At 38.1% G+C, this 24,669-nt stretch overlaps 1 protein-coding gene across 12 annotated transcripts in view; it reads right to left on the reverse strand.

The window, feature by feature from the left end:
* C6H15orf41 (chromosome 6 C15orf41 homolog) overlaps window positions 1-12,933 on the reverse strand; it is a 224,805-nt gene extending 211,872 nt beyond the window's left edge. For 3 of the 12 annotated variants that reach the window (XR_004320518.1, XR_004320520.1, XR_004320519.1), the window contains exon 1: window positions 12,457-12,794. Coding sequence is in view for 8 of the 12 variants with exons in the window: in XM_014565993.2 (XP_014421479.1) it covers window positions 12,457-12,557 (101 nt within the window). In the remaining 4 variants the exon portion in view is untranslated. Of the gene's footprint in view, window positions 1-12,456 lie in introns of all 12 variants that reach the window. The other 9 variants (XR_001367135.2, XM_014565993.2, XM_014565995.2 and 6 more) reach the window with 7 other exon arrangements.
* Between the last annotated feature and the right edge of the window lie 11,736 nt (window positions 12,934-24,669).

The following is a 24,669-nucleotide window of genomic DNA, read 5'->3' on the forward strand; positions in this document are numbered from 1 at the left end:
TTTGTACTGTCTCATGTCAAGTTCACAATAATCCCATTTTATAAATCAGGGCACTGAGGCACCAAGAGGTGAAGAAAGATACCCCTGGTCACCCAGCAAGTTAAGTCATGAAGCCAGAATTCATGTGTTTATTTCCAGAACCAAGTTCTTTCCACCAACATAAAAAACTGCCTCTACAACAACAAAAAACTGAACAGCCTCCCAGAGTTCACAATAATAGGGTTTTGCTTCCTATTGACTTATACAATAATTAACCATAAGCAGAGAGAGCTAAATAAACCACCCAAGGTCAAGCACAGGCCATGACAACTCTGCCAGACTCAATACCACCCAGCCAGCCCCACACAGAATTCCCCCTGTCACTCTAAAATGCACATGTGCTGGCCTAATCTTGATAATTTTATTGTCCACTTCTGTTTCAGTTGCATGTTGTCATATTATTTTATTTACTGATACTGTGGATGTAGAAAAGAAATACATCTGAACACGTGATAATTGAGTCTTTATAAAATTGTACTAAATCAAATTGTCATCAATTGGCTATCTCCCCATTGTTTTTCATTATAATTGCAGAGATGCTTTAGTTTTATTTATACTGGAGTAATTGCCAAGTGAAGATGTAAAAACAAAGCTTGAAGTTTCTCAAAAAATAATTTCTGACATGATAAACCCTCAGGTATACTACTGGAACATTTCTAAATTCCTACAGAGAGTGAAGAACCACTAAATTTAGCTAGTGAATCTATTTTGAAAGGGATTAATTTTCCTAAATGACACATGTGTATATGGCTTTTTTTTTTTAAGCCAAGCAGCATTTTCTTCAGATCAGCTCAATCAAATGTCCATTGTGATATATTTTGTAACACCTACAATATACTAGATACTAACTAGAATTCTAGTTCCCACAATAACAGTGGTGGGGGAAAATATATATTCTTTCTTTGTACCAAAAAATGGGGGACGGGGGAGAAAGTCCAATTCTCACAAAAATATTAATTTATAATACGTGAGGCACAGATGTATGTAAAAAAAGCTATAAAAATCACAATAAACTAGGTTAAGAAAATTCTGGAAAAGATATGCCACAGGGCTATAATGTGTAATGCAAAGGTCTCAAACTGCTGATGGCATGCAGTGGTGCAGGGGGCTTAAGAGATGCCTCTGGTGGCAGCGGGGAGGGATAGGGGGAGCTGAGGTGTGTCCCACTGGCCAATTTCTGTAGTGTAAACCCTCCGACTGTGGCTGATTTTAAGCTACCGAAGTGAGGTCACAGTCTGCAGAATAGGGAAAAGATGATGCTTCCAACCAGCTCTCACAAGCTGGAAAGAGCCAACTTCAGCACCGACTGGCTGGAGGCCAAATTCAGCCCACAGACTTGTTCTGTTTGGCCAGGAAACTGTTGGCCCACACGGTGTTTTTTAAAATTCAAACAAATTGACAACATTTAAAACTCGGGATATTGTTTCTAAAAAAAATCCAATCTAGAGCTGCTCTCGGGAGAACAGAGGACCTGGCGGCCCTGGGCCCCCTTTCCTGCACAGCAGCAGAGGGCTGGCACATGGTTGCACTGCCCTGCTCGTGCACATGACTGTCCCTTCACTTTGCCACAGTCCCAGCCAGGCCAGCTCCTTTCCTCCAGTTCTTGCTGATACCAGTCTGGCCCCGAGACTCCTACGGGAGTGTGTGATCTCTAATTAAAGAGCATGAAGGGAGAGTCCTGCCTCCAGATGTGTACCTTTGGTCCAACCCTCCCTCAGTTTCTGCCTCTCTAACAGTAACCAATTTGACTCGATGATTTCTAGTTGTGATCTCAATCCAACACTTTCTGAAATAATAAGAGACGTACACAGGTCCCTCTGGAGAAGCTTTTGTGATCAGCACATGAACAGCTCCAAACATGCCCACCAAAGTGCAAATAAAAATTCAAAATGTTGTAAATTGAAGATTAAAGGTATTTTTACCTTAATATATATATATATTAGTCAGCCTCAGGAAATACAAATCTAGATGATATTAACTTCGTCCGTCAAGAAATGATGTTTGTGAGCTATTTGTTACATCTAGGCTCTAAGGGTATATGTGGTTTTTAACGCTACACAACAAAGAGTCTTACATCCCCAGTTCATTTACTATCATCGCTAAATGGGGCTTGAAGTGCAAGTTAATTTCAAATTTTATTAGCTTTCCCTACCAATATCATCAGCAAAAACAAACAGCAGTGTAATACACCTTATGCAAAAGATGACATCAGCTTGGAAGAGTTGTAGACAGAAACAAAACATTGAAAAAAATAAATCGCCAGTCTAATTTCATGTGTGATTGCAGGAAGATGCATTTAAATGCTTTACTTTCCCACATCCCATCCGCAGAGGAGGCCACCTCCAAAGAACCTCATACCCCCACAAGCCTTAGACACCACCTCACAAGTTATGGAAACTTAGGGGCCTAAGGTGTGGCATGGGCATGAGTGACAGACCACGAGGCGGTTTCAGCCTGCATTTCTATTCCTCCTAAATAAAGCTGGAGCTGGGTACCCACAGTATTCCTAGATTAAACATGCTCAGTTCTGACTATTTGAGGGCGATCACTAATATCCATGACAACCACTAACTCATAAACTTGCTGAGGGTAAATCTGAATCTTCCATACCCCTAGGCTGATGTAGGGGAGCAACAAATCAATTAGCTGATAAGTGAGCTTAACCAAACACCTACATCACAAACTTTATAGACGTTGGCCATCCTATGTAGTGCTAGCTGCATATTTGGGGATTTTCAACAGTGGTAAGTGATAAGCCTTGTAAATATCAAGAGTCTGCTATGCCTCCTATTTCCTGAAACAGGATAAATACAAGATCAGGGTTTATATCTCATCCTTTCTTGGTCCTGAAGCAAAGAACAGGTCTAATAATAACCAAAAGATTAAAAATAAACATACGAGTTATGTTGGAGGAGGTGAAAATGCACCACACATTTTTAGTCTCAGTCTTGTATATGATGACTGCTCCCAGGACAATCTCAGAAAAAAGACTGAGTTTCACACACAATTGCCCCAATTAGCGTGAGCCAGAATCTGGTCAAGGAAAGACCAGTGCTTCCGTATTTTACTGAACAACAGTATCAAGAGATGGAATCTACCTTATTTTTTCCTCTACTCATCTTGCTTTGTTTCAAAATATTTATTCCTCTGGTGTTGAAGCTATTTCTCTAAGTCTAACAGATTTCAAACATTTTTAGCAGCTGAATCTCAATATTTAAAACACATAAAAGAAATAGGTCCTGAGATAGTTTAATATTTTACTTTGGATGGGAAATTATACAGCTCTCAGTTACCTCAATGAGACTGCGGGTATTTAAACACCACACTAGGTTAGAAGAAACAAAAACAAAAAAGCATTATTTGCTGTCCTGAAGGTTCAGAAAAGATCACCCCTCAGTCAGGAGAAAGCACTTGAAAAAGCTGACATTGTCAACTGTGTCACTGTTCTTTGGCAAAAAAAGAAGCTTTGGTTTATAAGGAAGGACTGTTAACTCTTAAATACATTATCAAGCTGCCTCCTGAAAGGTAGGGATGGAGACAAGAAAAACAGAGGCAGGTATTTGTTTCCCAAAGTGGCCAGGAAAGGACTGGATGAGTGACCAGCCGGGTGCCATGAATCTATGAGGCACAGATTGCTCCACCCTGGTTTCAAACCTATGGACCAAACCATCCTGGATCCAACTGTCTTTCTGTTCTGCTAAGAAATAGAGACTTCTCATTCAGTAAGAAGTTGTAACCAAGCACCTTTCCTGTGTTCACCGTATACCAGTTCACCACAGAAGCAATCTGAAAGCAGAATGTCTAAAACAAACATTTGGAGACACTTCCCTGCAAGAAAAAGACAACTGAAAATAAAATTGTAAAAAGGAAAACTTATTCTTTACCCATCTCCCGTATGATTTTCATACGAGCATACGACTTTCATATATTAAGATCACTTTTCATACTTACTCTGAAAAAAGGACTTTTATATTGGTTGCTTGCTTTTTAAAGGAAAAGTTAACAAATATGGCAAAATTGCACAAAATGTGTAATAAAAACATAATGGTCAATTCAGTCAACATTTGTTGAAAGTCAAATAATAAAATATTATTACCTTTTACATCTATTGAACAATTTTTCTCCTAGGGAAATATGTAATTTCTCTTTATTGTACCAGCAAACATTTTGGTATGGGTTATTACTTAATAGACTAAAGTTTGATGCCTGAATATAGACTTAAAAATGAAGTCAATAATCTAATACCATAAAAGTCTCCCCCTTAAACTAATAAGGAATATTGTCAGCGTTCAGGTTCTGCTCAGGATAACATTATCTGAGGTTTTCTCCAAATACTCTTTTGCAGGAATTCAAGCGCATTTCATTTTTGCAAACTATGCAAATGCAAAGGGGCACAAATACCTATAAAATATCTTTCAGAAAGTGAGCCCGCCATAACAACCTTCCAGAAGAGCCTTTAAAGCTAGGCTAGAATGCAGCAGCAAAGTAAGAACCTGAAATCTTAAGGAGTGAAAAAATCATATTTTAAAGGATGACTAAAGGAAATACATGAAATAATCACATTCTCAGGCCAATTTTTAGACCAGTTTCTTTTCCCATTTGCACTAATGATCAATTCAGAAATAATCCTATATCTAATACTGAGTATTTTTTTTTTGAAGGTCATACAAGTTAATTGCATTTCCTTGGCAAAAGCACCAAAAGAATTTCCAGTTCAATAACAGGCTGACTTCTTCTCTTTTTATGAGCGAGTCTCATTCATGATTCTAGAACTCAGGTCCACCACAACATTATCAGAATTATAGAAAATTCACCACCAATTGAGAACCAAATCTCAGTTCAACTGAGAGAACAAGGCCAATAGGAATAATTTTCCAATTTCAGTAAACCAAGCCCTACAGTATTAATTATACCTGCAATGTGCTATTATTATTCTAAAATATCAGTGAATCTAGGGTTGTTTTTTTTAATAGCATTATACATTGCTATGAAAGATTTAAGGCAAGTTTCTGATATCTGGGCCATACTCAATTAACAATCAAATCTATGTGTTCACAGCCATACAATCAGCTGATCCATATCAAGGCAAAATTGTGTTTTATATGTTTCAAAGATTACTACTTAGACATTTCTTCTACTGTAGGCCATCTACTAAATTCTAATAAAAACAGTAACCATGTTTACCATCCATTAAATATTTACCAAGACCTCTACACTATCCTGAGTCTCTTACATGACTTATTTCACTTAATCCTCACCACAGCCTTAAGAACTGAAGACTGAGAGGCAACAGAGCAAGAAGAATCTGGAGCCAGACTCTGCCTGGGTTTGAATCCTGCATCTCCAGCTAAGGAACTTCAACCCTCCTTTTATAGATGAGGCAACTGGGACTCAAAAAGAGGCAGAGCCAAGTCATTTCCCAAGAACAAATTGTTACAAGAAGCAAAAACAATGGCATACAAGATTTCCTATGAGAAAAGTGGACAGGTGAAAATGCATCATGGGGTGGGAGGTGGGGGTGTTCAAAAAGAGGACAACTGTGGCCAATGGCAGCACCATATTAAGCTAGGCCACCCTAAATAAATGTAAAAGCTGAGTCAAATTGTTTTGCTTGTCCCAAGCAGGTCCCTTCACTATTCTACTCCTAATCAGAATGGACCCCTGGGTCCAGCGCCAAGAACTACTAAGTTCAGCACTGGCAAATTCACCGCAGAGCCAGCCTTAACTCTAGGTCTCAGAGTCAGGTGAAGAGCTCAAGAAAATGAACCCAGTGTATATTAGTGTAAGCAAGGGACCCCAGTCAAATGAGCTTTCAATCACTTTTGAGAATTCCCTAGAACAGCCTCATACGAATAAATGGGTGCCTGTACTGTAGATGTTGTAGAACAGGACAAAAAAAAAAATCATACTTAGAAATGTGAAAGTTATCATTAGAAAAACCTGTGCAAGGGCCCCTAAGAGAAAAGATATAGCAACAAAGTAAAGACACTTATTTGCTCAGAGATTTATGGCGTCAAGAGTTGGACCTATGTCTCATTAGCACAGGCATAAACAGCAACCAAATAACTAATGCATGGCAAAGGAATTCAGGGAAAAAATAAATTGCGCCAAAGGGCTTAGTTTATCACCAAAAGACTTTTCAGCAAAGGTATATTTCCTCTAAGAAGCCCACCTGACTCACCATACCTGATCTAACTGTTCAGCAAATCCTTTGGTTTCTAACATCCTATGATTCTAGTAATTTATAGATTTTAGATGTGTCCTTAAACACCTTCCTCAGACTACAAGTTAGTCATAATAGATTACTACATTATCCTTCCCGTTTTCTAAAAATTACCCAAATAATGCCTCAAATATAGTGATTACACAGTGAACTATTATAGAGCAAATGTTTTAGATGTGAGTAAACCACAAGGACCAGTGAAAATATGGGCTGACAGTAGGATGGACTGTTTCACGTAAAATGGGGGGAGTGCAGGATACTAGATGGAAGAGTATTCCAGCGAGAGAAACAGAAAATCACCAATAGGCAAGTGCCCATAATCACTATTTCAGGCAAGAACCATTGATAGATGCTAAATCAGTGAGGAAAAGTATGAGGAGAAAAACAGGATATTTGCATAGTCTCAAAGGATATCCCCACAAGGCAATTATTGGAAAGGGAACATTAATAACTCTACAGTGGAGGAACCTGGCAGACACCACACCTTAATGAAGTGAATAAGGTTAACCTCAGCATTAATAACACATATGAAGTCAGGTCCCCTTGATATGACACACCGAGAAGAGCACAACATCACTTCCCGGTTATTCTTGACAAAAATGTTTACCCTCAGTCTAATCATGAGAAAACATCAAACACAAACTCAGGGGCACTGGACAAAATAACTGACCAGTACTCTTCAAAAGTGTCAAGATCATAAAAAACAACAGCAACAAGAAAAAGTAAGGAACAGACACAAACTGAAGGAGACTGAGAAGACATGACAACTAAATCTAATGTGTGATCCTGAAACAGAAAAGTCACTAGTAAAAAAACAAACTAGTAAAGTTCGAAACAGGTCTATAAATTAATTGACTGTATTCCATTAAAATTAATTTCCTGATTTTGACAATTGTACATTGGTAATGCAGATGTTAACATTAGGGGAACCTGGGTGAAAAGTATATGGAAATTCTCTGTAACATTTTTGCAACTCTTCTGTAAGTTTAAAATTATTTCAAAATAAGATATATATATATATATCTTTATATATCTTTATTTATATATATTTAAATATACATAAAGAAAAAATGATAGATAATCAGATACACATGTAGTGTTTGGGCAGTAAAATATAAAATATAACCTGACAAGTAACAGCTGATTGGGCTGGGGGCTTCTACCTGAATAAGGAAGTCCAGGATATAAGCTGTGGGATGCAAATCAACGACTTCATCCTCAGCAAGTACTTAAATATAGTATGTCCTATGTTCTTGAGGCCAAAGGGCCTATTTACTGTAAAACTGCAGAATAGAATAGAATAGAACAGAACAGAACAGAATAAGGGTGAATTTGGGAGTTGTAAAATATCAGACATCACAAGGTCCTATCCCTTCATTTTAAATTCGAGGACTCTGAAACCAGAGTGGTTGGGAGACTGCCCAAGTTCAGCGCAGTGACTTGGAAAAACAAAGTTTTAATTTCAGTGAAATAAAGAGGGGATGGAGAAATGAGGCTAGCAAGTAAAAGCCACAGTGTAAAATAAAAGTTAAGCTTGGTAAAAATTAAGCTACATCTTTACCTTCAAGTATACATTAAAATAAATCACAGCTAGAAAGATTAAAGAATTAAGAAAGCCATAAAGAACCTAGGAGAAAATTTAAGTGAAAGATTTATTTTTCATATCTTAGGATAGAACTTCCTCAACAAAAAAGTATAAATTTAAAGTTAAGAATATATAAAAAAAAAAGACCAATATTTAAAAGCAAACAGCTGGGAAACTATCTACAACAAAAATATGACATATAAAGCATCAACATCGGGGGGTGGGAAAGGACAGACTGGGAGTTCGAAATCTGTGGATACTGACAGGTATACATAGAATAGATAAACAAGATTATACTGTACAGCACAGGGAAATCTATACAAGATCTTGTATAGATCTCACAGTGAAAAAGTATGTGACAATGAATATATGTACATTCATGTATAACTGAAAAATTGTGTTCTACACTGGAAATTGACACAACACTGTAAATTGACTATAACTCAATAACATAAAATTTTAAAAAAGCATCAATATCCTTAAAATATGCAGAGCAAAATAAACAGTGACAAACCAACAGGTAATAAGAGCAAGCACTCCAACAGAAAATTAGGCAAAGGACACCAGGTAAGTAATCCAAGAAGACAATTAAATGGTCAATAAATAATGGGGAAATATACAATGTATTATAGGCCAAAAATGTAAACTATGAGATGTCATTCTTGTTCCATCATATTAAAGAGTAAATAATGACTCTCTTCCATACTGGCAAAAGTTGCAGAAACGATGCTTCCATGCCCTGCTGGTAATTGGATTAGTACAATCTTTTTTGATAGAAATTTGTCAATATACATCAAAATCCTTCAAAACATAAATATCCTCTGATTTGAAATAGCTTCCAGTTGTTACAGTGTGGCCAATGGACCCCCGGAGTCCCTGAGACCCTCTCAGAGGTCTACAAGGTCAAAACTATTTTTATAGAAATAGTAAGACATGTTTTGCCTTTTCCCCTGTGTGACATTTGCACTGATGGTGCAAAAACAGTTGGCAAAACCACCAGTTCCTGGGCACAAATCAAGGCCAGGCACAACTGTCCTAGGAGTCACACACTTGTAGGAAGGAAACAAATGCCATTTTCATGTAAGAATATCTTAATTGTATCTTACTGTATTAAATCTCAACCTTTGAATACACATTCTTGTAACACTCTGTACAACAAAATAAGAAGTAAACACAAAGCATGTCTACTGCATATAGACGCACTGATGACCATCTCAAGGGGAAGCACTTGTGTGATTGTTTGAGAGCTGAACTAAATGCTTTTTCCATGGAACACCATTTTTACTTGGATGAATGATGTATAAAGTATGATTATTCAGACTTGGGTATCTGGCAGACATTTTCTCAAAAATAAACAACGTGAGCCTGTCATTTCAAGGGAAACAACTGATAGTACTTGTTGCCAATGATAAAATTTCAGCTTTCAAGGGAAAATAAAATATTGGAAAACTCTGTATCCATCACCGTGAGTATGACAGCTTCAAATCTTAGAGACTTCTAAGAGATCGGTGGAGATATTAACAAATGTGATTTTTTGATACTGTATAACTAAAGGTGACCACATTTGGAAGATTCGCATAACTCACAACCAACAGTTTGCAAACGGATAATGAATGCACGATGATAAAAATCATGCATGGGTCAAAGAGCCACTCAAAGTTCAAGACTGGCCAAAAAGTTCTATAACATGATTTCAATTACATATTGCAATTAACCTTTAAGAAAACACCACTTGTTGGGTATTATGTAGTAACAAAAATATCCACAATCATCTAAAAAGCTTATTAAACTACTGTCCCCTATTCCAACTACATATTTGTCTGAGGCTAGAGTTTCTTCATATTCTTTAATCAAAACAGCATATCACAACAGGTTGAATGAATGCAGAAGAGATATGTCTTCCTTCTATTAAGGCAGATATTAAAGAGATTTGCAAGAGTGTAAAACATGGCCATTTTCTCACTAGTTTTGGAAATAATGGTTATTAATCATCAAAATATGTTAACATGTAATGGGCTTACTACTATTTTAAAATAAATTAATAAGCAATTTAAAATTTTTCTTAGCTTTAATCTATATTCTGGTGAATATTAACAGATATAACCCATATAGACAAAAGTTTTCTGGGGTCCTCAATAGTTTCTAGAGTATAAAGAGATCTGGAGACCAAAAAGTTTGAAAACTGCTGATACAGTAATTTCCAATTTCTAGGATTCCAAAGTAGGAAAGTAAGTGGACTTAGTATTATATATGTACAGAAATAATATCAGAAAATTAGAAAAACAGAACTCTTGATGTCCAGCAATAAGAAAATGAATGGTACATCTAGAACGTGATATTATTAGTTATTTGAAATAAGTTGTAAGGAATTTTTAAAGATGAGGAAGGCTCACAATATGTTAAGCTCAAAAAGCAAGATCTACAAACTATATTAGTAAAGTACTGCACTGAAAGAAAAAGACTAGGAATATTTTTAAAACATGTTAACAGAAATTTGGGGGGCTACAGGATTATGACTAAGTTTTATTTTCTTTACTGAGCATGTACTACTTTTAAAATCAGGAAAATAAAATTTTCTAGCAATTTTTAAAAACCTTTCAGTACTTTGGCTTTTTTAGAATTGAATCTATGCGAACATCACCCAAAAATAACTGATGCTGTTATTATTATTAATATTAAAATTCATTAAGGCAGCTTGGTATAGAACTCTGAACTGAAAGTCATGAAACCTGTATTCTAGACACTGTTTCAATACATCTAGGATTTTTGACAAGTTACTTAACTTCTTTGAACCACCAGAAATTATCTCTGAAGTCCTTACTTGACCAATTACAATGAACTATCAAATCTAAAGGTTGTTCCTTTGCAACAAACATCTAAAGTAAAACAGCGCTAAAATAAAAATTGTGAAGCAAACTCCTAAATCACACAAATAATGGAATTCCCACCCATTCTGCTAAATGGCTCTTTAATTCCTCCTGCAGATTGGTAGTGCAGCCTCTCTAAATAAAGTTTCTGGTAAAAGAAGAGTTAGTTATACCCTGAATGGTATTTGGGAGAAGTGAAAAATATTTGGGCATATCATGAATAAGGAAAAAAAAAGAGCATAAGAGAATAAGCAAACAGCATGGTGCCTCAAACAAATGGAGTCCAGCATAAGTATATTTTGTAAGTCCTTAATAAGTGTAAGGGGAGGTTACCTATTATGGAGAGAACAAGGCATTTGTTATGGAAAAGAAAGAAAGAAAAAGAACGAGGGAGAAAGAAAAGAGGGAGTGGGAGAAGAAAAGAGAAGCAAAAGAACAGTGCTAGTATAAGTATACAGTGAGAGCAGAATTATCTCAATGTGTGCTGCATCTTAAGATGCCCAGAAAAAATCTACCTACTCCCTTAGCTGGCTAGCCTTCACCTATCCCACTGTTCACTGGCGAAGAGTTAATGACAGAAAATTAAATTCCAGTTTGCCAGTTTTGTTCCTTGTTAGCAAGTCTGATAAAAGTCATAAAGACAATAAAGGGAAATATTAAATCCGAATAATAGTAAAAAGATCTCTTCATTTTACAGACTAGGAAAACTGAGTCCTTCCACAAGAACTTCTATTGAAGCCATAGGAGACTCTCAATGTGTGCTTCAATTTGTACTTCACTAACACCGATTATCCAATAACCCCGCTTTCCTCAAGAGAACAATTCCATGGTAATGTAGGCTCAGGGGTTACCTATGGAGGACAGCAAAGCTCTCCATTAGGGAATGGTGCTCAAGGTCACAAAGTAAAATGGTACAGGTTTGGATTTGGTTTTGAAACAGAAGTAAACAAACATTCTATACTTTTAGCATGGCACAAGTACAATAACTTGGTTGACCTGGACTGGACTTTGTGTAATGTCAAGGCCTCAGTTTGCACATCTTTGAAATGGAGAACTCTATAGTATACAGTTCCTAAAGTCCATTCTTAGAAAGTTGGATAATCCTAAAATCATGGGGAAAAAAAGATGTATTTGGGGAAGAAGGAAGTATGAAATACATCTAGAATGTGTACACATCTGGGTGTTCAAATGATCAATCTTGGAATCCCTAGGGTCCCATTCTCTCTGGCTTGAGAACACTTGGGGTCACTTAGATTGCTGCTGAGAACCACAGTCAACAATAAGCGGTCCCTTGAGGTCTGTGCTCCCATGTTTGTTTCCAGGGGCTAATTGAAAAGGGTCCTCCATTTCCTCCTTTTAAATGTACAATTCATATTTCCCCTTTGAGAGGGCCCTGTCACCTATCATTCATTCCCAGCATCTGTCACTTACCCACTAGACATTTATGGAGCACCTACTACATACACCCATCACCTAGCATATACCAAGTTTTAAATAAACATTTGTTGACTTGAATTTAACTGAAAAGCCTTGGGAGGCGGCCTGGAATTCATCCATGAAGGCTCTCCGGAGAAAGGCAGGTGAGAGAAGAAACCTTTTTCACCATCCCTGATCTCTCCTCAACACCTGACACTGGTGTTCCTCCCCACTGATGTGTGACACGTGGTTCCTAAGTGCTGGCTAGGCTGCCAGGCACAGCTCCTGCAGGCAAAGGGCTGTTTGAGGGGGGAGAGGTCACTTACCTGGGGAACCTCTGCTTCAGCTTCCTCAGGCTCTGCCTGGTAGGCGGCACAGACACTAGGCACTGGGCTATCTCGTCGTACTGAGCTTTGGTCAGTATCATGTTGGGCCAGGGGCAGAGAGGTGGCAGGGAAAAGGAAAAAAAAACACTCTGGGCTCGAGCAGCCTAGGTGTCGGGAGACGAGGGGTGGGCACACGCGACACAGCGCTGGGCCCTGGACTTCCTAGGCTTGCCCCTAACCCCCTGCACCCCTGGCTGCACAGCCAAGCCTTCACCCAGCAGCTCCGCGGCGGGAGGCGGGCTGTAGACTCACTGCCCTACCTTGGCTTTCTGAGCAGCCGCAGTAGGCCCGGCCGAAGGCAACCAGCCGCCATGTCAGTTAAGGGCAAACCAACCAGGAAGTAACGGCCGCCGGCAGAGGTGGCGCCTAAATCTCTACGGGCAGGTCCTTGGGCAGGGCCCACCGGGGATTAACCTAGGGTGCTCGCGGCGCTCTTACCCTCCCTGTTGCCAGAAGCCAAGGAGTCCTGGCGCGCTGACCAGGCAGTGGGGCACACGTGTGCCCGCGATCCTTAAGCTTAAACCCGGGAAAGCCACTGCCTGGGCGCGCGATTTGAACACGCTTCCAGACGCGCGCGTTTTACCGCAGCACCAATCGGAGACCAGCCTGCAAAGAACTATGCCTTGTCCGCTAAAGTCTCTGCGCTTGGCGAGCGTGAGCCGGAGAGATAACATACCCCAAACCCACTAGGATCGCTGTAGACGTACAGCTTGGCTTGTGTTGATAGAAGTCCGACAACTTCTGCAGCTGGTGAGGAAGATAGTTTGGGCCATGTTGGGAAACAGCCTAGAAAACAAATCCCACACCATTAAACAGCCCGCAGTAAAGAATATCACTCTCACTCACAATTAGGTGTTCATGGACTGAAATCATTTTTTACTGAATCCCCAGCTCTCAGAAGATAGTAGGCGTCCAATAAATGTTTGGAGAAATAAACCAGTGAATGAATTAGAATCTGTTTTGTAAATGTGCTTTGAGTGGATCTCCGCTCTCCTGAGGCAATTGATTAGGACAACAGCCCCTCTTTAAATCCTTTTTAAAAACCTAGATGGTTCTTAGACGGCCATGTGTTGTGTGTATTTTCAAATTTTAACATTTTAAGAAAGAAAAAGTGTTTAGATTTTAAAGAATGTGTAAATGGTTAATTTTTTTTTTTAACCTGGACTAAGGCTTGGGTTGGAAGTTTAGCTTAGATAGACCTCCTTAGGTAAATTTCTTAATCCATCTAAACCTCAGTTCCTTTTGTCTTGTAAAACTGATTTTTAATTCATGGGGTTATTTGGAAGATTAAATAAGACGGTAGGAGGAAAAGATTCCTTAGCTTGGTGTCCAGCAGATACACCATGGAAGATAAACAGCCTGTGTTAGATTACTTGGCAGTGACAAGGACTTTACCAGGTGTTGTCTACTCCCCACACTTTGACTTATTCGATGCGTATAATTTCCTATGAGGCAGGTACTGCTGCCATTATCAGCCTGCTCCTCCTTTTGGTGCAGGATGAATAAACTGAGGCAGGAAAAGGTTAAGTAAATTCCCAGAGATTATGAGAACCAGTAAGCAGCAGGGGCAGAGTTTAAACCCCTGAAATTCCGTTCCAGGGTCTCTGTTCTCGCCAACTCTCAGCAATGCTTAATTACTGCACCAAAAAAAATCACACTCTCTTAGGCCAAAGGTTAAGGATTTTTTCTGCAAAGGTAACAATCTACATTTCAAAGACTCTTTGAGTCCAAGTTTTAAAAAAGCTTCACCACTTTATTTTCCCAAGGCGTTTCCAAGTCCGGTATCAACAGTGGATTCTGAATTCAGCAACCATAGATTCTTTTGAATATTTACATCAGAATGTTTTTGCCCCATATGCTTTGCATCTAGCTCTGGTTGTGTGACATTAGTACATAACTATTTATTTATGGCAGCATGGCCTGGAGTTGCCACCTGGCTAGTTTGTTGCTGACCCTGCCATGACTCTTACATGAAAGCTAGCTGACGCTAAGCAGACACCACTTGATCCGCCATTCCTTTCTCCTTCCCCACTTCACTCTTTTCAATTCACAGCCAACAGATTTTTATAGAAAACATCAGTTCCAGGATGTGTGCACTAGTTATTTTTTATAGTAACTCTTCTCTCTGGCTCTTGTCCTGCATTCACCCTCACAACCCGAAAGGAAAAGGCCAGGTTTATTTTTCTGTTTTTATTTTTAACACGCTGGCAGTTTACAGTTTTGACCCAAATCCAGTAGATTGTTTAGAGTTAGCGCCAGGGGAAAAGCACAGTGAGGTTGCTGTTTTCATTGGCAGTGACAGTAGGGTTGTTTATTAAGCGCAAAATAGAAGCAAAGCAGAAATGTGGTGGTGTCATTGCTGTTTCGGTGTTCCTTATTTTCTTTTAATGTGAACTGCTTGGAGTAAGCCAGTTATTTGCTTTCTCCCTCTCTTACCCGCCTCCATTCTGCCCCATCTCTTGAATCCCACTCCATTCCCCTCATCTGCTATTACTCTTTCTACAGCTGCCTTTCCGGGCCTGGAGTCCCCCCACTGTTTCTCAGTCAGTCTGTCAGTAATACCAAGCATTTTCTACTGAGTGAAGTAGGGTCACGAAATGAAAACAATGCCAAACGAAAACCCAAAGAACTGTCTACCTGTTTAAAATCAGCCATAAATTGTGTGGCCTTGAGCAAGTGACAGCCTCTCTGATCTTGAATGTCCTCAGTGTGACCCCAAGAAATGGAACTTTATAGTTCTGATAAGGAGAAAGAATCTACAAACATGGAAAAAGTGTCAGAAATCATAGAAAGAAAATGTGTCAAACTGGGGACTAGTGCAGCTCCCAGGAAGAACCTACAGCCCTGAAAGATGGTCTGGAGTGAATCGCTTGACCAGATTTCTTTCTGCCATTTAGGAACTATGTGAATAACGAATAGTTTTACAGGAGAGTGGGGTTTGCCAGGGAGGCTCAGAAGGTCATTTCAAGAAGAGTGCTAAACACAGTGAACTAAAAATAAGAATGAGCCAAGTCACGTGCATGGGAAAGTTATTCTGGCTGGAGCAAAGAGTTTAAAGCAGAGTGCAAAGGAGTTGACAATGCTTCACCTTGGAAAGAGTCAGTCACGTTTCTAAACAGTCTGTTGTTGAATCTGCCAAATCCAATGCATGTTCTTAAAAATAAATACTGACATATTATCTTTATTATATTTAAAAATCTGATTCTATTCATGGAATCTTGTTAAAGTCATCTCACTGGTTATTTTAAAGAAAAATAATTGAAGTTTACTAACTGAATAAAGAAGAGAGTTAATTTTATTTAAGCACCTATTATGTTCAAATGTTGTCCCATTAGCCCCGATATATAGATTAGGAAACTGAGGGTCAAAGAGAGTAAAGGACTTGCCTGATGGGTCCAGTTAAGTTGCAAAACCATGATTTGGACCCAGATTAGTCGAACTAGAAAACCTGGTGTTCTCCATCATATTGTACTATAATTCAAAAAGGAAAACTCTGGTTGAATTATCCTCAATTAATCATTTATGCTTTGAAACAACTGGCTACAACCAATGCCTTTTTAAGAGGCACTGACCTTCGATTTTGACATTTAAAATACACTTTAAAAAAATTGTTTGGCCTCTTTGACTAGAAGAGATTGCATATTCTTTTTCTTTGCCCTCTGAAGTACCACCTAAAGTGATGCACCTTTTGAAACAGAAGTTTACATCTTCACACTTGCCATCTATGAGTGACAAGTCATTTTATACTGGCCCCAAAATAATACAGGCACTTCATAAACAATAGAGATCAGAATAATTCAGTTACTGAGGGTTGCAGCAATCAATCAATGACTTGAGGAAAACCAAAGGAAACATACAGAAGGACATTCCACATCATGATGGTGGAGCAGTTACACTGAACAGTCAATCCTAAGACCAAAAATCAAATGTTGGTTGCTTCAAGCAAGTCAATGGTGAATGAACTAGTCTGTTGGGCCAGGTGGCCCCATTCCAGAGGGAGGTTATATGTTGAAGGGGTTATTCACCAACGACATGTTATAAACAGAAGCTATGTCCCATGTGCATATAATTCAGAATGGCACCTGTGCGTGTCTTAGTTATTCAATAATTCTAAGAGCCAGTGTTGTGGAGGGTACTTATCAAGGGCAGGCACCATGCTAAGCACCTAACATACATCTACCTTCCCTTAATTCTCAGATCCAGCCTCAAGAGGGAAGTGCTATTATTAAATCCATTTTCCAAGTAAGAAATCTTAGGCTTATAGAGGTGATTTTTATTTATCTCATCAATTGTCTTATACATTCTAAAATGGTGTTTTCTCTGTTCAGGGCCCAGTTTTCCCCCAATCTGTCATGGACAAATATTTCTGTAAAATAAGGTTTAAAAAAAAAACCAATTACTTAAAAAGTGAAATTTCAAAAGGCAAAAACATAAAATGCAAGCCCTCAATGTGATACGAGATTTAACAGACATAAAATTACTCTGTCAAAGCGATGTGAAAGTTTCTAAATGTTTATTCTCAATTTCTGTACTTATCATATCAAGACATGTAAGGAAAAGTTTGAGAACCAGCGCTGGTTTGCTGATCATATTTTGAGTAGTACTATCCTAGTACCTTAGAAAGGCAACATTGTAAGCAAGCCAGGCATGTGCAAAGTCCAGGGCGTCATACTTCGTGTGCTGTTAGAAGAGAAACATAACCTGTTCCTTTAGACTTCTATGGATCAACCATCATCATTATTGTTACCATTATTCTACTGTAAATAGTTCTCAAGTGATGCATATTTATTAAGATCAGTGCAAGTCCTTATAGGCTATTTCATATGCATCCTATAAAGTTAACACCATGTGTTTTTATAGCATAAAACCTAGTTTCTTCTTTAGATTTTAAACCCATCAATCGGAGCTCATATACCTCTTCTGCTCTGACTCACACACGGAACACAATGGGCACATGATAAAGGCTATTAATTGGCATTTAAACATTTACTATTACCACATTTGACAAGGATAAGAAACAAAAGTAATATCTTCAGGGACAATTTCTATTGGGGTTGTGTGTGTTATAGCAAAGGGAGACACATGAACATGTTTGTTGAAGAAAGATGGAAGCCTCTTAAATTTTCTCCTCAGGCTCATCAGGGACTTGTGGATAATTTGCAGGCAATTTGTAGCCCCTTTTCCTGCAGGACTTAACCTCAGATGTAATTTCTGCAGTTGTCAATCACTCTTCTTGTCCCACAGACCATTCCGTACAAATACATCATGGTCTGAGGGTTTTCTCACATTTATAAATTCAGAAATTGAAAGCAACTATGCTGGTGGAGAAGGTTTCTACTGGAGAGAAAAGGGAATGGGAGGCAAGGAATCAAGTCTGTCCTTAATAAGCACTTCTTTCAACATAAGTTAGAGTTAGAAGCACATGTCAGACAGAGATTAGCTCTAAGTCTCTTCATTAAAAAAAAAAAACTACTCTCTTTTGACATCCTACTGGGTTAGACTTTCAAAAGAGCAGTCAAAATGCCAGTCAGGTTTTATAACCCTTTCTCTCTCCATGACTGATAGAAGGAGAGTTAAGGGAAGGTGTTCCTTCCAAGATAAGTGTAGCGATTATTATAATAATAATAGGTTCCTTTATTTTGAGAAAATGAAAGCATGTTAGATAGTTATCTAATGTACTGCCATCACCCAATCTATAACTAGCATTACTATACCCACTTGGCACATGGAGAAACTGAGATACAAAATGGCCTACAACTTCAACCAACTTCGTTAGATTTAACTTTTAAATGTAAGGCTATAAGAATACATATTTCTTTTTACACTTAATTTTTTTCCTCATGTCATCAGAGAAACCTATGCTCCTTATAGCCAACAACATAAGATCAGATACTATAAATTATCCATAGTCACATCACTTGGGAGCCATTATTGGAACCATATTGGTGTTATTCCTTCCAGTCATTTTTCTACAAAGTTTTTCCTTTTCATAGATAAAAGCACACTGTATACAATTTGAGTCCTGTTCACTTTACATTACCCCGTGAGCCAAATATATCCTCATTAACGCTTGACAGTTTTGACCCTAGTTTTATACCAAGAGTAGAATAGTAAGTTGCTGAAGTTAAGAGATGAACTCTCACAAGGCCCGTCCATGAAGGAGGACCTTGGCATAACTAGCACAAGGCTGGGCCATCTTTTGGTTCCAGCAATGGGCTACAATTTAATGTGGGAATGATGTAAAGGACCATTTGGAACAAGGCAGAGATTTCTGTGACTGATGGACTGCTTTCCTAGGCATTCCATTCACAGAGCTATCTATGATTGAAATCATGTCCGTTAGAATGTCCACGTGGTAGGAGGCTATCAGTCAATGTGTTGACACAGGAACCAACATGTTTGTTTTGTTTGTTTGTTTGTTTGTTTTTAAGATGGCTGCTAGTTATATCTGAACATTTAGATTCATTATAGCCCTCAATGCAGGGAACAAATGTTTTGCATTGCCCAGAGGACAGTCACACTGGATGCCAATTCACCAGCCAGAAGAGTTTGGGTTTCCATTTCACTTTCCAACAACACTAAAAGGTTTAAGTTGGTATGGGGATGAGAAGGCATTTAAGGTAATGGTGTAGGCAGGGAGTAACAGAGGTAGTATCTAAAGGAACAGTTAAGCTCTACACACACACACACACACACACACACACACACACACACACACACACACAAATCTAGTTTTACCAAACAACACAATCTATTGGTAAAGATAAAACTTTCAAAAACATAAAACTTTCAAAATACAAAGAACAATGTAACTCATTTATGTCAGTTCCTCTTAGGAAAATATGGACATCCACAGAAAGTCATTCATTCATTCACTCATCAAATATTTATGAAGTGCTACCACATGCCAGGCACTGTTCTAGGCCATGTGTAGAAACAACATATAGGACTGACCAAGTTCTCACCTTCACAGTTTATAGTCTTCAATAAATTAGATTTACTTTATCAAAAGAGTATTTCACGTTCCAGTTTAAAGAAGGCGAAAGAGGCTTGACAACTAAATACAATATCTGACCATAAACTGAATTCTGTACTGGAGGGGAAAAAGTGCAATTAAGGACATTATTGGATGAACTCATAAAATTGGAATACAAATGATAGATTATATTTTAATATATAGATATGTTCCCCTAAATTATCCAGTAAATAAAAATCAAGAACAATGAGAGAGTAAATGATAAACCAAATGGAGTAAAATGTCAACAGCAAATGAATCCAGATAAAAGGTATGTGGTAATTTTTTTGTATTTTGTACTATTTTTATTTTGCAACGTTTTGGCACATTTGACATTATTTTCAAATAAAAAAATTTAAACCTCTTTCACTTTGGAAAATGAATGAAAATACAACGTCCTTAAATCATATGCAAGCTCCTGTCAGTCATATATGATTTACAGGCATTTGACTGACATGCTGATTTTCGAAGATGGGATTGTATTGCCTAATCAGACCCACGGGATAACTGAGGCATAACTTTCAAAATCTCCCCCATCTGCAACCTCACAACGTGGACTATAGATGCTTTCTGTCTCATCCAAGAACCTAATGATTTCCTTTCACATCTATATGAAATATATCACTAATAAATAATTATCCCACTCACTGTGTAATTGTGATCCACACTCTCTGGGCTAACCAACACCCTAAAGAATACAGCTATATGATAGAAACAGGAAATTCCACCAAACAATTCCTGAAAACACATTCCTATCTCTCCTCCTACCTCCTCTTTCTCCTTCTCAGGGATTAGATAGCTCTCCCAGCCTCCTCTGTCTCTCTCTCTCTCTCCACTATTTCCCTCTCAGGTGTTTACCCAGCAAATCTCTTGCATGTCAAATCCTGTCTTGGCATCTGCTTTTCAGAGAACCTAGACTAACGTGGCCCCCCATCTTCAGAAACATATATACAGAACCAAAGGTTGCACCCTAGTCACCCTATTGCGTTTGGGTGCTTCCCAAGCCTTCATCAGCAATACATTTAAATGATCTCCCAAGAAGGTGCTCTAATCTAATATTTATGAGACAAGACTTTGAAGTCAAAAATGACTCAGGTGGAAGAATTAGTTGGATGATCTTAATATTTGATGGAATCAGATTTCTTACCACAGTGATACATATTTTAGACAGTAATAGAATTCTATTTTTTACGGACTCCACTTTTATAGGTATCATGCAGATTTTCTTCATTTTTAAAGACAGATGGCAAAGTAACTAGGTGTAAACTTCCTTGGGTGCAATCAAAATTCCTATTTCCCCAAAGAGACTTACATTTATATACAGATGACCTAAACTGGGGTTTAGCTATTTCTGTAATTCTCCAGGCTTAGATTCCCCAGTACTATCATGGAGTTCTTCATTTCCACAAATGACTAACCCCATTTTGGTTATTTCTTGCAGAGTAATGCTTATTTCATTCTTGCCCAATGTATAATAACATCTCTTGTCTGAACTTGAGAGTCCAGACTTGTGTACCACATATGCCCATCTCAAAAACATAAAGGAATTTCCAACACAATTTTTTAAAAATTAATCTCATTTTTATTCCCTTCTATGTGTGCTTCCTTTTTTGGAAAATGGCACTACCACATACCTTTCCTTCATAGCTAATCACCACATCCTACCTGTCACCCTAAGAAATATGTTACTGCCACTATTCAGACCCTTTCTTTCTTTATTAGTCCTCAATGAAATTTCTGCCATAGTCTGTCTCTGCTTCAGTCTTTCACACTGAAACCAAGATGAATTTTCTAAAAAATACAAACATAAGTCTCTTTGAGATGCTCTTGCCTACTTTGCAGGTTTCATTTCTTTCTTCTATTTTCTTAAACCCTACATATTACAAACTGATAGATTTCATTTATTGATTACCTACTACATGCTAAACACCAGAAAGAGTCCTCTATAGCCCTAAAGGGGGAAGTATCATTTCAAATCAGAAAAATTAGAGAAGTAGCTTGTTTAATATCACAAAACTCATAAGGGACAGGGACAGTTCTCCTTGACTCCAAGGTTATCTTTTTTTTTTTTAATTGAGACATTATATGCATACAATAAAGAGTATGGATTTCAGTGTACATTTTCATAAATTTTGACTAATATATAAACCCCAATCAAGAAACAGACTTCTTTCATACCTCCCAAATTTCCCTCTAATTAAAAAATGACCTATAATTGTCATACAGTGAAAACACAAATTTTAAATACCCAATTCCTTACTTGAATAAAAAATAAAAAAATTAAATACCCAATCCTTGAAGGTCATTGTTTTTACCCTTTACTTGCCTTACACCAACCTGCTTTGTTTTTTATGTTGTTACACAAGGGAACATGCATTTCCCTCTGTTGAGATGCCCATACTCCTTCTGCTAACATCTATTCATTTTCCAAGTTTCAGTTTTAACATTATTCTCTTTCCTATGTCTTTCTCATCCTCAAACATGTACCAATAGTTAACTTTTCTCTACTATCACCTAGTAACTGTCACCTTTCATTTTTTATTCATTTATCACTCCCACTGCAGTCCAGTGGCTAAAATGTGTCCACAATTTCTTGCTTATATTCTTTGCTTAGCATCTAGTCTCTTGACAGTCACCTAGTTAGTGTTTAAGACATATATGTTGAATAAACAAGTTCGTTATGCTAAAGACATAGGCTAGTGCCTTGTAAGTCTTGTGTGAAGTTAAGATTTTATGCCAAGGCCACAAAGATCTGTTAGAGGTTTTACAAAAGGGAATGCCATGACTATCTGTGTTTTAGGAAGATAACTGATAGCAATGTTAAGGCTCTAAGACAGTAACGAAAAGAATAGTTATAAAGAGTTAGTTGGGAAATCATTGCAGAATTCCAGAAAAGAGAATAGAAGGATGTTGGTAAAAGAAATGGAATTGGAAAGGACAGCCCAGAGTTCAAAACACATTTCTGAGAAGTATTTTCCATACCTCACTGGGAGAGGTAAAGGAGAAAGAAGATTCAAGGAAACCCCATGGTCTATGGTTGAGAGAAAACGAATAGCTGTGCCATTAATTAGGAAAAATTCCATTGGAAAAACAGAATAATTGGGCAAATTGACTTTAAGACACAGAAGTGTAATACAAATACATTGAGAAAAACAGACTCACAGACATAGAAAACAAACTTATGGTTACCAGGGCGGGGAAGAGGGTGGGAAGGGATAAAATGGGAGTTTGAGATTTGCAGATACTAATGACTATATACATAAAATAGATAAACAAGTTTATACTGTATAGCACAAGGAACTATATTCAACATCTTGTAGGAACCTGTAATGAAAATAATATGAAAAGGAATATATGTATGTCTATGTATGACTGAACTATTATGCTGTACACCAGAACTTAACACAACATTGTAAACTGACTACACTTCAATTAAAAAAAAAAAAGCAAATACATTGGTGATGAAATGGAAATACTGGCCATGATCTCAGAAGAGTAGTCAGGATTAGAGATAAAGGAGTTATGCTGGATATTTTCCATTTGCCCCTTGGATACAATTTTTAACCTTCTCTCTGCCTAGAATTCTTACCTGTTTTGATTCCATCACTGCACTTTGGCTTCCAATCGGCTTTAGGCAATAAGAACCACCAACAAAAAATTAAAGGGCAGGAAGAGAATGAGTTTTTGGTATTTATTCCATGCTCCCCCTTTCCGGTCACCACAAGCTGGCTCTTACAAAGGACAGGACTGCTCTTGCCTAGTGACCCTCTCCAGGCAGCTATTCTCTAGATTCCAGTAAGGGCTTCTCCTCCTTATCCCTTCAGGCCTAGAGGCAATAAGCCCTGGGGTACTAACCATTCCTTGGGCCTGCCCACACCATGGTAAATAGTCTTACTGCAATCTCCTCAATCACTCTATTTGAGAGTACCATCTGTTTCCTGCTGGGAACATAATTGACACATACAGATGGTACCTGAAATCCTGGGAGACAAAAGCATCCAAGCAGAGAAGAGAGAATAAGAGTCCACACAGGAAACAAACAAACAAAAAAATGAATTTAAATCCCTTACTCAAGACATTTGCAGAGAATTTCACTCCAGAAGTAGCAAGCAGAACCAGAGCCAAGGAAGGAAAAGGTTTCCAGAAGGAGTTAATGATTTCAGAGCTGCAGAGAAATCTACCAGAATGGGAATCGAAGTACACTCTTGGTGTTGGCACTTAGGATGCCATTGGTGACTTTTATCAAGAGTTGTTTTGGTGTAACAGTGGGGCTGGAGGCATGACTGCTGGATGCTGAGATGGGAATGGGAGTTGAGGAAGAGTAGATGTAAATGTAGATCATTCAGGAGTTTGGAGGGAACGAGAAAGAAGCAAGGTAGCCTAGTGCTGTAATGGAGAAATAGTATAGAAAAGGTTTTTCAAGATGAAGGGGAAATGTGCTCATCTAAAGTCTAAAGAGAAAGAATCAGCGGGGAAAGTGAGATTGAAGATATAGGAAGGAGGGGACCATCTTTCCCTCAAATGTTCAATGAAGGATGTACAAATTAAGTGAGCCTCCATCTTTCCCTGTAACGCCCTGTGCACGTCACCAGCACATAACTGCCACCATTACTTTGCAATGATCTGTTTATATGTTTTGTCTTCCTGTATAAACTGCTACTCCAGGACAGGGGATTTATCTTACTCCTCTCTATACTCAGTACATTGTGTACAGGAGCAATAATATATATTTAATGGAAAGTTGAAGATTTGACAACATCTTAGGTTTAAAGGTAGAGTAGTTGAGGGATGTTCTAACAGGTGGTTTTGTTTTCTCTGTTAAATATGAGGTTCAGTCTGGATGCAATTAGGGAATATAAAGATAAGAAGCTCGAGGGAAGAGGTAGAGCCAGGATCTGAATGAATACACGATTTAACCCAGATTCGGTATCTGTGCTCTTCACCACTTTATTACATGGCCTCTCATTCCTGCAGCTTAGATGACCTCAAAAGATCTAATTTCTGCAGAGTTTAAAACTGCTGCCATTGGGAATATTCTAATTTTTACTCAGTAAGTAAACTTTGGATTTAATTTGACTTCCTATGTCTGTCCTACCAAGAAGAAGATGAATTAACAAATTGATATGAGAATTCTGGTT

Source organism: Camelus ferus, chromosome 6, assembly GCF_009834535.1.
Source record: "Camelus ferus isolate YT-003-E chromosome 6, BCGSAC_Cfer_1.0, whole genome shotgun sequence".
Taxonomy (NCBI): Eukaryota; Metazoa; Chordata; class Mammalia; order Artiodactyla; family Camelidae; genus Camelus; species Camelus ferus.